The sequence below is a fragment of the Esox lucius genome, chromosome 14 (assembly GCF_011004845.1).
Source record: "Esox lucius isolate fEsoLuc1 chromosome 14, fEsoLuc1.pri, whole genome shotgun sequence".
Classification (NCBI taxonomy): Eukaryota; Metazoa; Chordata; class Actinopteri; order Esociformes; family Esocidae; genus Esox; species Esox lucius.
The window spans coordinates 299,907-316,848 of NC_047582.1; the positions used below are offsets into that span (position 1 = coordinate 299,907).

At 40.2% G+C, this 16,942-nt stretch overlaps 1 protein-coding gene across 1 annotated transcript in view; it reads left to right on the forward strand.

Annotated features, from left to right (window-relative positions):
• Window positions 1–1,468, forward strand: part of sec16a (SEC16 homolog A, endoplasmic reticulum export factor) — a 91,187-nt gene extending 89,719 nt beyond the window's left edge. The window contains exon 32 of the mRNA XM_010864553.4: window positions 1,094–1,468. Coding sequence (XP_010862855.2) covers window positions 1,094–1,115 — 22 coding nt within the window. The 3' untranslated portion in view covers window positions 1,116–1,468. The remainder of the gene's footprint in view (window positions 1–1,093) is intronic.
• Window positions 1,469–16,942: the final 15,474 nt, after the last annotated feature.

A 16,942-nucleotide genomic window follows, 5' to 3' on the forward strand; every position in this document is an offset into this window, starting at 1 on the left:
AACATGGTAATAAAGATATTTTTGCGCTCTTTAGCACTTTGAAAGATGAAGTTTGTGTTAAAATGTTTTATTCTATGTCCACTGAAGAGTACTTTCTGATTGGAATTCAAGGGTCATCAATAAATGTCCTAGTTCCACATTATTTTAAATATATTTCAGACAGTGGGAAAGCTACTAAATGTTTTTGCTGCAAGAGGATTTTGCTGCATTCAAATCTACAAACCCAATTCCAAAAAAGTTGGGACACTGTACAATTGTGAATAAAAACAAAATGCAATGATGTGGAAGTTTCAAATTTCAATATTTTATTCAGAATACAAAATAGATGACATATCAAATGTTTAAACTGAAAATGTATCACTTTAAGGGAAAAATGAGTTGATTTAAAATTTCATGGCATCAATCCATCTAAAAAAAAAGTTGGGACAAGGCCATGTTTACCACTGTGTGGCATCCCCTCTTCTTTTTATAACAGACTGCAAACGTCTGGGGACTGAGGAGACAAGGTGCTCAAGTTTATGAATAGGAATGTTGTCCCATTCTTGTCTAATACAGGCTTCTAGTTGCTCAACTGTCTTAGGTCTTCTTTGTCGCACCTTCCTCTTTATGATGCGCCAAATGTTTTCTATGGGTGAAAGATCTGGACTGCAGGCTGGCCATTTCAGTACCCGGATCCTCCTTCTATGCAGCCATGACATTGTAATTGATGCAGTATGTGGTCTGGCATTGTCATGTTGGAAAATGCAAGGTCTTCCCTGAAAGAGACGATGTCTGGATGGGAGCAGATGTTGTTCTAGAACTTGGATACAACTGTCAGCATTGATGGTGCCTTTCCAGATGTGTAGGCTGCCCATGCCACACGCACTCATGCAACCCCATACCATCAGAGATGCAGGCTTCTGAACTGAGCGCTGATTACAACTTGGGTTGTCCTTGTCCTCTTTAGTCCGGATGACATGGCTTCCCAGTTTTCCAAAATGAACTTAAAATTTTCACCAGGTGTGCTAACACTGCCAAATTATCCCTTCAATACTTTTTTCCCCCCAGGCGAATACTCGGGAGGGCTTCTGTCCGGCCGGTTGGGTTGTCCAAGGGCATACCCAGTGCTGAAGTAGACACCCAGCCTCATTTATCCTAAAACAAGACTATAAGGGTTAAACCACCCTCTGGAAATGACTGAAGCATACAGACACTTCGACTCCCTCTCTGAAGGATGCCCCTGCTTACCAACCCCACCTTCCCCACCCAAATGAGCAATACCACCAGAACCATCATAATTTTCACACGGTTATACCATTCTAATTTGAAAAAGACATGGAAAATAATGAATGATAATTTGAATTTGTACTTGATTGTTTGAGAACATATTGCCCTCCCGTGACTGTGGACAGATATGAGTGTTCAGCTCTTAAAACATGGCGTCCCAGTTTTCCAAAATGAACTTCAAATTTTTATTCGTCTGACCACAGAACACTTTTCCACTTTGCCACAGTCTATTTTAAATGATCCTTGGCCCTGAGAAAACGCCTGCGCTTCTGGATCCTGTTTAGATACGGCTTCTTTTTTTACCTATAGAGTTTTAGCCGGCAATGGTGAATGGCAGGTTTGATTGTGTTCACCGACAATGGTTTCTGGAAGTATTCCTGAGCCCATGTTGTGATTTCCATTACAGTATCATTCCTGTATGTGATGCAGTGCCATCTGAGGGCCCGAAGATCACGGGCATCCATTATGGTTTTCCGGCCTTGACCCATACGCACAGAGATTGTTCCAGATTATCTGAATCTTTGGATGATATTATGCACTGTAGATGATGATAACTTCAAACTCTTTGCAGTTTTTCTCTGAGAAACTCCTTTCTGATAATGCTCCACTATTTTTCACCGCAGCATTGGGGAAATTGGTGATCCTCTGTCCATCTTGACTTCTGAGAGACACTGCTACTCTGAGAGGCTCTTTTTATACCCAATCATGTTGCCAATTGACATAAGTTGCAAATTGGTCCTCCAGCTGTTCCTTATCTGTACAATTAACTTTTCCGGCCTCTTATTGCTACCTGTCCCAACTTTTTTGGAATGTGTAGCTAACCATGAAATTCAAAATGAGCCAATATTTGGCATGACATTATAAAATGTCTCACTTTCAACATTCGATATCTTATCTATATTCTATTGTGAATTAAATATAAGTTTATGAGATTTGTAAATTATTCCATTCCTTTTTTACTCACAATTTGTACTGTGTCCCAACTTTTTTGGAATCGGGTTTGTATGCTGCAGCAGTTTAGATTGCTGGACCAACCTAGGCCACAGCTATTCACTCTATCACACAGGGCAAAAATATGGAACAATATTTCATCAGTGAAATGCAAACAAAATTTACGCTGAAAGCAGTTTTGCATAACCAGACAAATTGCTTTAATAGTTACTTCTGTTGCTAGAATATCCCTAAGCATGTGTGCCAAATTTCATCAATACCCTATTGACCAATCACATGAGATTTAGATTTAGAGTGGACTTGTTTGGTCATTTTCTAGTTTGATAAAAAAAAAAAATGCTATATAGATACTGTCAAACACCATCTGGTCTATTTGAACATGCCTGCCCATGTTGGGTGTTGACAGTGTTTGGAACCTGTACCAAGTTTTATTAAAATACACATCTGAATCTGATTAATATACATTGATGTGCCAGACCACTCCTTTGTGAATGTAAATTGATCAATAATTACATACTAGTCTAGAAAATATTGCACTGGGCATACAGTTTTGAGCATTTTTCAGAAACATAAAAATAAATATTATGGCCAGTAAGGCCTATGTGTTGCTCGTGAGGAGCGGTGCAGGACATACCAAATGTCAAAAAGAAACATGGTGAGGTTTGAAAGCTTTATAGTGCCATCATGTGGACAATTTCCATGCCTTTTCATGGGAACATTTGGGCTTTGACGATCATGTGGCACCCTTGAAATGCTGATTCCCAATATACCGTATTGTGGGAAATAGTGTTTTAATTTTGCCTTACAGAGGAATAATAACAGTGCACGGCAACAAGTACAACAGGGTTTTACATCTAAACTTGTGTGTGCAGCCTCAGGTATTAAGAAATACTTAAGATTGTTTGGCATTACTGTCATTTCACATCCAGTTACTTTCTGTGTGTTGGTGCTTGTTGTCAACCCAATACTCAATCACTATGAGTATTGGAAGCACAATACTAGGGGCCTTTCCTGGTCCCCACTACTGTACTGAAGTCTCTGTCTCTAACATAACTCTGGTTGTGTTCATATTGTTAGGTTCTTCAACTGAAATGTGGTCCTGAGCCATTTGGATTTGATAGTTTATTTGTCCTCATGTATCCAAAAGCCTTCCTGTAAAAATAAGAAACCAGGCAAGCCTAGTTCAGCCAGCCCGCAATAAAAAGCGTTGATCCACGTGAAAGGCTGTGTCATTAACCACTATGCCACCAAGGTACACAGTTCCCGGGTGTCGGTATAGCCTCTTGACATTATATCATTTGGTCACGCATAAACATGTCAACTTTTAATATTTCGTTAGACATTATTAACCATAGTGTTAACCTGAGTAACGTTTAAGTTTTCTTCCACCACAAATAGAATCTATGAACTTTATGGCTTTTGCCACTGGGCGTTTTAACAGCTTTTTAGGCTTCTATATAACGTAGCTATTGAAAGTTGGAGCCAGCGAAGTTTTGGTCTATACTGAACAAATCCTCTTTTGCCACTGGTCTTTTTAACAGCTAATTAGACATTCATGAATGACATTGATACAGTATCTATCAATATCAATATATCAATCAATTCAAGTCTTCATTATGGTTCTTCTAGCAGCAGGATATAATGCTAGCATAGCATAGCATAGCATCATCTTCCGCTTATCCGGGGCCGGGTCGCGGGGGCAGCAGTCTAAGCAGGGATGCCCAGACTTCCCTCTCCCCAGACACTTCCTCCAGCTCTTCCGGGGGGACACCGAGGCGTTCCCAGGCCAGCCGGGAGACATAGTCCCTCCAGCGTGTCCTAGGTCTTCCCCGGGGTCTCCTCCCGGTGGGACGGGACCGGAACACCTTCCCAGGAAGGCGTTCCGGAGGCATCCGAAACAGATGCCCAAGCCACCTCAGCTAGCAGCGCTATTATGATGGCAGCAGCTCAATGTGAGTAATGTAATATCCTGCTGCTAGGTGACGATAACTGACTTTTTCGTCAAGTGAAAAGACGAGAGAATCGTATAGCCAGCGAAATGTTTGTCTATCCTGAACAAATCCTAATATCCACCAGAACTGTTTTATTTTAGGCTTCCATTAAGTAGCTACAGAAGGTTTTAGCTAGCAAAGCTTTTGTCTGACATGAACACATCCTGAGGCATAATTCGTATATCAGTGACGGGAGGCGAATGCGGGACCTATTGTTTCGTAGTCCGCGTCTCTAACCACTTAACTCTTCTAGGCCAGAAAAGTTAGGCTGAAATAACTATTTAACATAGCATTTCCTTAATTGAGAATTTCCCCCACCTGAAGTAGTTTTACTTATTATATTCAGTTGGGGAGTAACTGATTACACATAATGGATTACACATTCCGTTACGTGTAATCCATTACATAGCCTACGGATTACACAAAAACAGTAACTGTAACCGTTACGTAACCAACTAAAATATTGTAATCGGATTACAGATACTTTTGAAAAAAATTATGATTACTTGTTATAAAAAATTGTTATTTGAACCAAAATATGAATTGCTCGCCTCAGTTGTGTGTGTGATCATCATGCGCGCAAAGGTGGACTTGCATAACCAGTGTAGTCACGGAGGAAGTGCTAATTAAAAATTTTCGGTTTTGGTTGGTTGGATGGCTGGTAAAATAGATTATATCTTCTATAATATTAGCCTAGTCACATAGCATGTTATTTAGTTATCATGTGATTCTGCTTGCTTGGCATCTCTGAAAATTGTGTTCATTGGTTATCATTGGCTGCTGGTGTAATTTACTTTAAGCTAAGAGTGCAGATTTATAATCACAGTTTATTTCTTTCATTTGCGTTTTGAAAATCCAAAAATCATAATAATCGCAGGTTAAGTTCGCACGGTTAAATCTTATTTCTATGCGGGTGTTTACAATTGCAAACGTGCATTCACGTGCCAGGGGTTACTGCAACATTTTGACAATATTGGTTGTGGAGAAAATCATCAGACTACTACAGATTTAGTTTATGCGCAAATAGCTATGGATATTTTGATATACAACAATGTCAATAGCCTTTTTCGAATAATTGCCATTTTGTTATTGAAGCAATTAAAAACATGAATAAAACAAATAACAGAACAGGCTTAAGCATCATTAGATTTTGGGTTATGTTCAGATAAAGAGTCAGATTCTGGAACGTCAAGGTTTATTGGATTAAATGGAATTACTGTATATCTGACAGACCTTTAGCATGTAATGTAGAGATGTAGCCTAATCATACTGAAGCAAAAAGCTATGGTTTAGAAACCCATTTCCAAAGGCACTGTAGCCTACACAACCCATAAGATAAAATGCGAATTCCGTTTTTGGCCAGCTATGTAAACTCTAACATTGATTTGATCTCTCAAAAGATATTCAGTTGGTTGTAGGCTATTCCTATTTGTTTCCCAGTGCCTCTTAATATGAAAGTAATATAAAAGTAATCGGATTACGTTACGGAGTTTGAGTAATCAAAAAGTTAAGTTACTGATTACAAATGTGTAAAAAAAAAAAAAAAAAAAAGGTTACCTACCCAACCCTGATTATATTATATATTGTACCCCAACGCCATCCTCTTGCTTTTTTCAGTCTCTGTATCTGACTTTTTTTTTGGTTGACTATACTATAGAACTTAGTGCACCATACAGAGAGAAACGGTGAGATAAAAGTCTGGCATAGCAGCCCAAAATGAGCAGCTGCTAGGTGCCCCACGTAAATTAGCTTAGCCTAGCCCCTGGTTGTCATTGACTTAAAGCGAGTTGCCTGATGGCAAAACCTGAATCTCTGTGGCTGCAGTGTAGCTACAGAGCTTGTGTTGGCTTAAAATTTGCTGTCAAAGGAAAACACAGCCATACAAATGTTTTAATGTTTAACAAAACTGTTTTAATTCAAACTAAACAACGCACCCACACATCTGTCCACAAAATGTTTTTTTATTGTGCATTTTCAAAAAGTACTTAGGATTCAGTAAATTGTGAGTGATCTAATATTTTAGATCAGATGAGATGTACCTGGTATGGACCCAACCAGCGTGGCATGATGTCGTCCAGTTGGTCTTCCACACCCCAGTAAATGTTGTCCAGAACCGGAACTTTCCTTAGCTACCATCCTCTCGGTTGGAGGTTGCCTTCTCCATCTCATGGCAGAATCATCAGGACTAGAATCAGTCCAGCTGTGAGGAACCAGGCGTTACTGTAGACGTGCGGCACCCCAGGGTAGAGTCCCCTCTTAGCTATTGGACAGTCTGTGTGTGTGTGTGTGTGTGTGTGAGATCCATCATATCTCAGCCCACCTCACAGTTGTCCTTTAAGCCAAACTCAGTCTCTCTGGGTCCAAAACAGACTTATTGCTGAATCGCTTTCAAGCGTCCTGTACCTGTCAGTGAATTCTCCTTGAGCAGATTAGTTGCAACTGCACAGTACACAATCAGAAATATGTCCATTACATTAGCATGTTGCTTATTGTTAATTAGAACTAAGTCCTACCAAACACTCAAACCTATATTTCCAATGTCTTTCTGCTTCCATTGTCTAAATAGATTAGAACAGTTGTAAACAGTAACAGTATAGTGGAAACTCTTAACCTTTCTGGTGCTTCTGTTCCGCTACTGCAGAAATTCCACTCTTTTCTATAGTTGGTTTAACAACCAACAATTAACAAAACAACACAAAGAAAAGAAGAGCAACATTAAAAATTTCCTATTACTGTTCCAATTACTCATCATCAGTTAAGATAGTTTGCTTACGTTGAAGTATCACTCTCAAAGAGTAGTTCATCATCTAACCAGATCTCAGTTGATATATAGGTGCTGGTTATAAAATTAGAATATCATCAAAAAGTTGATTTATTTCAGTAATTCCATTCAAAAAGTGAAACTTGTGTAATGTGTACATTCATTCCACACAGACTGATATATTTCAAGTATCTATTTCCTTTAATTTTGATGATTATAACTGACAACTAATGAAAAACCCAAATTCAGTATCTCAGAAAATTAGAATATGGTGAAAAGGTTCAATATTGAAGACACCTGATGCCACACTCTAATCAGCTACTTAACCCAAAACACCTGCAAAGGCCTTTAAATGGTCTCTCAGTCTAGTTCTGTAGGCAACATAATCATGGGGAAGACTGCTGACTTGACAGCTGTCCAAAAGACACCTTGCACAAGGAGGGCATGACACAAAAGGTCATAGCTAAAGAGGCTGGCTATTCACAGAGCTCTGTGTCCAAGCACATTTATAGAGAGGCGAAGGGAAGATGTGGTAGAAAAAAAGTGTACAAGCAATAGGGATAACCGCACCCTGGAGAGGATTGTGAAACAAAACCCATTCAAAAAGGTGGGGGAGATTCACAAAGAGTGGACTGCAGCTGGAGTCAGTGCTTCAAGAACCACCACGCACAGATGTATGCAAGACATGGGTTTCAGCTGTCGCATTCCTTGTGTCAAGCCACTCTTGAACAAGACACAGCGTCAGAAGCGTCTTGCCTGGGCTAAAGACAAAAAGGATTGGACTGCTGCTGAGTTATGTTCTCTGATTAAAGTAAATTTTGCATTTCCTTTGGAAATCAAGGTCCCAGAGTCTGGAGGAAGAGAGGAGAGGCACAGAATCCATGTGACTTGAAGTCTAGTGTAAAGTTTCCACAGTCAGTGATGGTTTGGGGTGCCATGTCATCTGCTGGTGTTGGTCCACTGTGTTTTCTGAGGTCCAAGGTCAACGCAGTCGTCTACCAGGAAGTTTTACAGCACTTCATGCTTCCTGCTGATGACCAACTTTATGGAGATGGAGATTTCATTTTCTAAGAGGACTTGGCAGCTGCACACAGTGCCAAAGCTACCAATACCTGTTTTAAGGACCATAGTATCCCTGTTCTTAATTGGCCAGCAAACTCGCCTGACCTTAACCCTATAGAAAATCTATGGGGTATTGTGAAGAGGAAGATGCGATACGCCAGACCCAACAATGCAGAAGAGCTGAAGGCCACTATCATAGAAAACAGGGCTCTCATAACACCTGAACAGTGCTACAGACTGATCGACACCATGCCACGCCGCATTGCTGCAGTAAATCAGGCAAAAGGAGCCCCAACTAAGTATTGAGTGCTTTACATGCTCATACTTTTCATGTTTATACTTTTCAGTTGGCCAACATTTCTAAAAATTCTTAAGTAATATTCTAATTTTCTGAGATACTGAATTTGGGATTTTCATTAGTTGTCAGTTATAATCATGACAATTAAAATAAATAAACATTTGAAATATATCAGTCTATGTGCAATGAATGAATATAATATACAAGTTTCACTTTTTGAATGGAATTACTGAAATAAATCAACTTTTTGATGATATTCAAATTTTATGACCAGCACCTGTATATAACTACAATGAAATTCACTTTTGTTTAACACAATTTATTAAAAACCTTATTGCCAATGGAAACATTTCATAACATCTTGAAGCTCGAATAACATAAATGTTATTTAGCCTTATTTCTCTACAAGATGAAACCCAGTGTGAAATTCTCCAAGCCTCTTATTTATCCTAGCACATCAAACAACTCTGTAATCCTGTCATAAATCATGACCCCACCCCCTTTTTGCCCTATCTCCCCAGAGCTCACCCTGGAGTAGGGGGGCTGGTTGACTGGCTTAAGGATAATGAACCCTAGTCTTGAAGAATAGACCCCTTATCAAATAGGAACACATTCCAATGATTGCCTACTAAGACAGAATTTAAATACTTAGGTATACATGTCTATAAGAATAATGAAGAGTCATTGAATATGTAAATAAACATGGAATTGGCATTTCCGGTTCCTTCAAGTCAAAACCAGAATGATGAACACAAAGTATTCTGTGTAGCCGAATTAGAATACCCAATTTTGATAATGTCACCAGTAAGTCTGTTTCTCTTCTAAAGAGTTCAAATGAGCCAAAATGTACACAACCCCCCCACACTGGTGTTTGTGTGAGTGAGTTGAAGACTCCAGGGGGTCTGTACCTCTCTTTACAAATTTAGACAATGCATGAGATTAATATGATTACTTCTAATCAAATATTAAACAAACCATCTGAACATTCACATTCTCATAGTCACTATTCATCCCAACAAATTAGTACTAATTTGTTGGGATGAACTAACCAAATCAAAATGGGAAGATGTATTCTACTCAACCATAACCATGTTAGATTTTACATCAAACAAACTTTATCCAAAACCCCAAATTAGACAAACACTGTGTACGGACACTAAGGGAAGTTGATTTTAACAGATGCCAATTTTCTGTTATAACTATGGAAACAGAAAAACTAAATTCTTCATTTAACTCTTTAAATACCTATTTAATTAGCTTTGAACTCTAAGTTAAAGTATTTTTCATCCTTGATAATCATTTCATACATTCTCCCCATGCTTTCACAGCAGAGTCAAAGGAAAATGACTACATGCGCAAAAGCAGATCCATGACAGGACGGACATGAAAAAAAGAAAATCGATGTCAGGGATGAATCTAACACTCATAAAGGACAAAGTTTCTCAAAATGAAAATGACTAAAACCCAACATCCACAAACAAAAAACAACAAATGTGCCACACGGTCGCTCGTGTGAAGGAATTATAACTCTTAAAACCTATAGACAAATGTGTCAGACTCAGTGAAACAACTCACAAATTAGCATATCAACATTTTGCATTTCCACAGGCAACAGCCAAACTATGGGGGAACAACACAAACACCATATCTCAATTAACCTCCTAAAATATTTGGGAACTTTTCCAACTTTGATGCATGTCAGTGTTATTCCAAATAGTGGCGGTCAGCCGAAACCAAACCCACAACTTTCATGCCTATTTTATGCACTGACATCAAGATTGTTCTAGTTACTAACAATGGGGGACGACTGTAGGTCTCTACCCTCACTACAAGTAGGTTGCAAAACCATATATTTTGACATGAAAGCTATTGAGAGTAAAATATATTTAGCTTGCACTTAACGTTAGATTAACTCAAACTGAACATACTCATGTTGGGGAAATTACCATAGGTGAGAACAGTCAGAACAGTCGAATTTAACCCTTGGTGCTAAGCTACTTTGATTTAATGGGAAAGGTTGGTAAAGGCCCAGGACCCTTCCCCAGTACTGACAGGCCATTGTTTAAAATGTTAATGAAACGTAAGGTTCCACATAAAAAACATGACATGGTCTTCAGACTGTCTGTAGTAAGAGACGTTATGCTTCTAACTTAGCCGATATCCTACGTTAACTTGAGGTTCAGAGTTATTGCTTTACTCTTCTAATATTGTTGCTGTTTGTAAAAAAAATATCCACAAAGTAACAGCAGGGAGAAAAAAAACTCAAGAAAGGCCAAGTCAACAGAGAACAGATGAACAGATGCTCGATTTAGATGTCACTAAAATCAAGGAAAAATCAGGGAGTGATCCCCAGGATACTCCAACCTTGATCTCTAAACACAGTCACATCAATCAACCCCATTTGTCCATTTCTCAGTGTACCAACTCAGAATTTACACTCCAACAACGAGTATCAGGCATAGGTCTTAAAACACAAGTATTATCCCAGTTATCATTGCAAACACAAACAAAGTGAAAGTAAACCATTTAACCAAACCCAATTCAACATTTAAAATAGGACGTCTAATTATACGGGCTTTGGCAATTTGGGGAATAAATGGACCGTGGCTAGTGTACCCACGGTTGCAGGCCATGACTATATTGGATGCAATTCCAGTCTACATGGGAAATGGCGTGTTCTTAACGTTAAAGACTATCACCATGAGGTTCTTCATGCTACTCCATACAAGGAGAGAGAAATACAATAGTTTAACCTGTTATAATGAAACCACAAGGCCACATTTTACCAAATTAGAAAAGCATCATTGTACTGATTTCCAATTTATCACCCGGATTAAAATTAGGAAATGATCCTTATATTGAAACCTAAATTATCAGGCGAATACCTCCATGTGTGCCAGCCACCAGCTCAACACTAGAAGCAAAATATAAATTTTGCAGACTCCACGCTAAGGCAAAAGCCAAAAGAGTGGGCATATACAACTTCATTAACTTTACCATTTGCCAAACCACAAGCTGACCAACAGGCGTAATACCTACACCATCCTACAGTCTCTTAAATTGGTGGACATAGAGCTTGACAGTCTGCGAGGTCCTCTGAGCATAGCATATGGTTATACCCCACCACATAGATGCGCAACAGATATAGCCCCTCAGTGCTCTTTCTACATGGTTGGAAAACAACACACACCGCTAGCCCACATGACCGAAGCTCCCCTAACTATAATAAAGGTTGCGCGAGGAGACATAGGGACACAATTCCCCTACTGTCGAAAAACAAACAAGACATCTTTCTTGCATTTCGCACAGACAGTTGCACAGAAAGCAATTCCACCAACAGAGAGCTGCTTAAAATCCTGCACGAATCGCCCCGCAAAGACAGCATGGGAGCGTTACCAGTGCTAACAGGACACGGAAAAACCACAGTATTTTCTTCACTACAGTTACTATAACTGAAATACTATTAAAAAAGTACTCCTACAAACCAAACTTTCTCAAAACCATCTATCAATTTCCACAAATCCATCATACCTGACATACAGTGGGGAGAACAAGTATTTGATACACCGCCGATTTTGCAGGTTTTGTAATTTTTATCATAGGTACACTTCAACTGTAGATAGATGGGATCTAAAACAAAAATCCAGAAAATCACATTGTATGATTTTTAAATAATTAATTTGCATTTTATTGCATGACATAAGTATCTTCCCAACCAGTAAGAATTCCGGCTCTCACAGACATGTTAGTTTGTCTTTAAGAAGCCCTCCTATTCTCCACTCATTACCTGTATTAACTGCACCTATTTGAACTTGTTACCTGTATAAAAGACACCTGTCCACACACTCAATCAACAGACTCCAACCTCTCCACAATGGCCAAGACCAGAGAGCTGTGTAAGGACATCTGGGATAAAATTGTAGACCTGCACAAGGCTGGGATGGGCTACAGGACAATAGGTGAGCAGCTTAGTGTGAAGGCAACAACTGTTGGTGCAATTATTAGAAAATGGAAGAAGTTCAAGATGAAGGTCAATCTCCCTGGGTCTTGGGCTCCATGCAAGAACTCACCTCGTGGGGCATCAAAGATCATGAGGATAGTGAGGGATCAGCCCAGAACGACACGGCAGGACCTAGTCAATGACCTGAAGAGAGCTGGGACCACAGTCTCAAAGAAAACCATTAGTAACACACAATGCCGTCATGGATTAAAATCCTGCAGAACACGCAAGGTCCCCCTGATCAAGCCAGCGCATGTCCAGGCCCGTCTGAAGTTTGCCAATGACCATCTGGATGATCCAGAGGAGGAATGGGAGGTCATGTGGTCTGATGAGACAAAAATAGAGACTTTAGGTATAAACTCCACTCACCGTGTTTGGAGGAAGAAGAAGAATGAGTACAACCCCAAGAACACCATCCCAACTGTGAAGCATAGAGGTGGAAACATCATTCTTTGGGGATGACAACGACCCGAAACACACAGCCAGGGCAACTAAGGAGTGGCTCCATTAGAAGCATCTCAAGGTCCTGGAGTGGCCTAGCCAGTCTCCAGACCTGAACCCAATAGAAAATCTTTGGAGGGAGCTGAAAGTCTGTATTGCCCAGCGACAGCTGGACAGCTGGAGGAAACCTGAAGGATCTGGAGAAGGTCTGTATGGAGGAGTGGGCCAAAATCCCTGCTGCAGTGTGTGCAAACCTGGTCAAGAACTACAGGAAACGTATGATTTCTGTAATTGCAAACAAAGTTTCCTGTACCAAATATTAAGTTCTGCTTTTCTGATGTATCAAATGCTCATGTCATGCAATAAAATACGAATTAATTACTTAAAAATCATACAATGTGATTTTCCGGATTTTTGTTTTAGATTCCGTCACTCACAATTGAAGAGTACCTATGATAAAAATGACAGACTTCTACATGCTTTGTAAGTGGGAAAACCTGCAAAATCAGCAGTGTATCAAATACTTGTTCTCCCCACTGTACTAATCCCGACCACATACTTTACTAAAGCATAAGAAAGCCGTAACTCCTGTATCCTCCAAATATGTTTGAGAAAAACCAGGGTTGTGTTAAGAAAATATCAAATCTCTGGTCCATCTCCTCTGACCGTCAACACCCCTCCCTCAGGTGGTTTAGCGTTCCTGCGGGCTCCCGCTGGGTCTCTCACGGCGAATTCATGCGAGAAGACAACATCTAAAACAGCCGTAGTCTTGATTTCCATGGGTATCTTCCCAAACCCAATGTCCAGTCCAATGTCTAGCAGTAGCTTCATAAATTTAAACGTAGCGGTTAGCATAGTCTCTTCCTGTGTTCTTCTCGTGTGTGTTCTCCCCCCCCCCCCCCCCCTATTGGATCTGTTCTCGACCCGCGCAGACTCTCTCAACACTTCCAAAGTGGAGCAAAACGGCCTCCAGACGGCCTATTGCATCACCATGTTAACAATAAAAAGGTCCATAGAGCGAAACCAATCGGGGGCTATCCCGGCCACCAGCAGGGTTGGCTACATCGATTGTAGGAAATGTTCTCCAACGATGCATTGTTGCCCGGGCGGGATGGGACCACGCAAACCTCCAAGGAGTCCCAGCGATCGGCCTGGATGAACACCGCGGGAGGATGGGGGCGGTCAGAGGGACAATCCATCCAACCTGAGCGAAAAGAACTACAACACAGAGATCAATAAACCCCACACAAACTTTCCTAAAGCTTCCATCAGTCACCACTTTCTACATACCGTAGCCTATGCCGTCCTAACAACTTCCCACTATGCCATCTGCAACTCTCTTACGTTACCTTGTCCATATTCTTCCAATCCGACCGGTAGGCCATGTATCCGCCACCGAATGAAAATGCCATTAACCGGAAAACCTAATAACTCCCAAAGATGCAGTTGTTCACATGTTCAAACACCATAAACATCACGCACAATCCTTGTCGGTCCATCATACAGACTAGAGACAGGCAAAGATTTACTATCGCACTCACCCAACAAGCCTAAGTGTGGCGAAAACGCTGGATCCAGAGCGAACCCAAATGGGGCTACCAATGCCGCCACCTTTCACCCTGGTACCTTGATTAACGTGCCCAGCATGTGTTAATAAGCTCATCAGCCCTTTCGCGGGATATTCCTTAAAACAGGTGTTTTATACAGTGGTCCAACCACTGTACTGTTACGTTTTCTATAAGGTCTAACCTTACACTGCAGATTTTTAAACCGCAGTCAAATCGCAAGTTTATTGTGCTCTTACCTCCTGAGTTCTAAATTTCAGCCCAGGTACCTATACTGATGAATCCCATAACCCATTTATGCCGGGCGCCGTGACTCTCACCCCTTTTTGCAGCGAGTCCACGAGCATGGGATGATTATTCGCCTACCGAATAATCATCTGAGGAGTCTCTAAAGTAGATACATGAACAGCTTATATTTATTATATTTAAAAGGGGTGTGGTAAGATACTGCCCAGCTGTCCTGTCAATAAAACTCATTCCCTTTCCCACACAAGGGGCAGTCTGTCCTTCCCCACATGGGTAACCTCTTGAACTCAAAAGAGCTCTTACAGCATCCGGACAGAAAATAGATGCCCTGATGAGTTATACAGATGCGCAGATTAATGAGTAACCTTATAATCTGCCGATACCAGTCAATAATGCCCCCTAGGCAAATACCAGATCCCCCTCTCCTACATTCCTAAGGAGCAATGGACAGATACCCTTCTTAGTTTAAGCAGAGGAACATGGTCAGAGTAACTAGTGATGCTCTGATATTTATACAGACGTGTCACAATCAAAGAAAATAGTTACATTTCTCAAATGCACCTTAGTTCAAAATTTCCATAACAGCGTCCTTCATTGAAAGCAATGTATTTATTAACAGCAAGAATGCTGTTCTTGCGCTTATCACATGAATAGCCCTAACGCTCCACGTCCACTATTCTGGCGTGCCTGCCGCCTCTACGTGTGGGTCTTTGTACTGCAACGGCACATGTGAAATATATGTTCCATGCGAAACAGAGGAAAATATATGTATAGCCGTCCCGGGGTTTCCCCTTTCATATCTTCTTCCTTGCCATCCTATAGAGACACTGAAGAGCGCAATAATACTTGGAGGTTGGTGGCAGGGAACGTTGGTGTCTCAACGTTGTAGGTGGGTTTTAAAAGTTAATACTGTGTTAATGAAATGTGCTGCTTATTTAGCATTCTTTTGATTCATGGCTAGGCATGACAGCTCAACAAAACCCCTGTATTCATACAAATGTGTTTATACAAAACCCTTCAAAATTCAAAATCCAAGCAGGAAGAATTTTGGTTGGTTTCATGTTAAATAAAAAATAGTTCACAAAGAAATGTCAGCACGCCCTCCCTTTGAAAAATAATAACACCTATAGCGGATATGCCCATAAGCGGCCATCAAAGGTCCCTTGCGTCGTTTTTGCATCTGAGGCTGTGTGTCGTTTTAAGGGCGAATTTGTGCCGAAACGGGGGACATTCTGTCTTGAATTGAAATATAAAGAAATATATAGATTTTTGGGGGCAGATTGGGTGTATTAACTCATAGAAAGAATGATAACTCATATTGGCCTATTATGAAGGGAGAACATTTTCAGCATGTTTGTTTCAGCTCTGTGGGATTCTGGCATTACTTTTGTTAGCCTATTTTCAGCCTATTTTCTTCTTTTGTTTTTAAAGATGCCACAAGTCTGCTGACACATCAACCTTGCTATGGTAAAAGTTGGATGATGGACGGCGAACAACTGATCACTGAAGTGGAGAAGTATAGGTTTTTGTATGTCCTAAGTCACCCCTAATAAAGACATTACCATAAAGGAGCTACTTAATAATTGAGAAAAACTTATATTTTACTTAACCATTATTAAATAATAACATTCTACATCTGCTCTTCTCTTTCCATAAAACATGCTCTATGACTCAATTGTATAGTGTAGATACAGGGTTAGGCATCAAATATTTTCCTAAACTGCGCTGTCTATAAAATATATTCTAAACTGTATACCCTGTAAATAACATCACAGCCTTTTTTAAGCTTTTTCTAAACATATAAGGCATATCTGAGGTTTGTGGTATATTACCAATAAAACCATGGCTAAGCGATGTGTCCAGGCACTCTGTGATTCATCACAATAGCTTAGCCACTGTACACTATCGTTCAGATTGGTGTCAGTAAGAAACGTCCTCCTTTTTGAAAGAAAAGCAAATTTATGGTCCATTAAGTGACATCAAATTAATCATAAATAAAGCGTAGACATTGTTAATGTTGTAAATGACTATTGTAGCCGGAAATGGCAGATTTTTAAAGGAATATCTACAAAGAAGATGTGGCCTGTGCATTCATGTAAACAAAGTATGGTGTACAGACACCAACATAACCTGGAGTCACTGCTCAACCAATCTGGAGTACCTGATGATTAAATGCAGACCTTTTTACTTGCCTCTGGAGTTTACATCTATTGTTGTTCCTGAAACTTACATACCACTGTTTGCTAATGCTAAACTAGCAATGGAAGAGCTGTAGGCTGCTATTAGCAAGCACCAAACTGCCCAGCCCGATGGTGCCTTCGTTGTAGAAGGCGATTTCAATCACTCAAATGAAAACAGTTT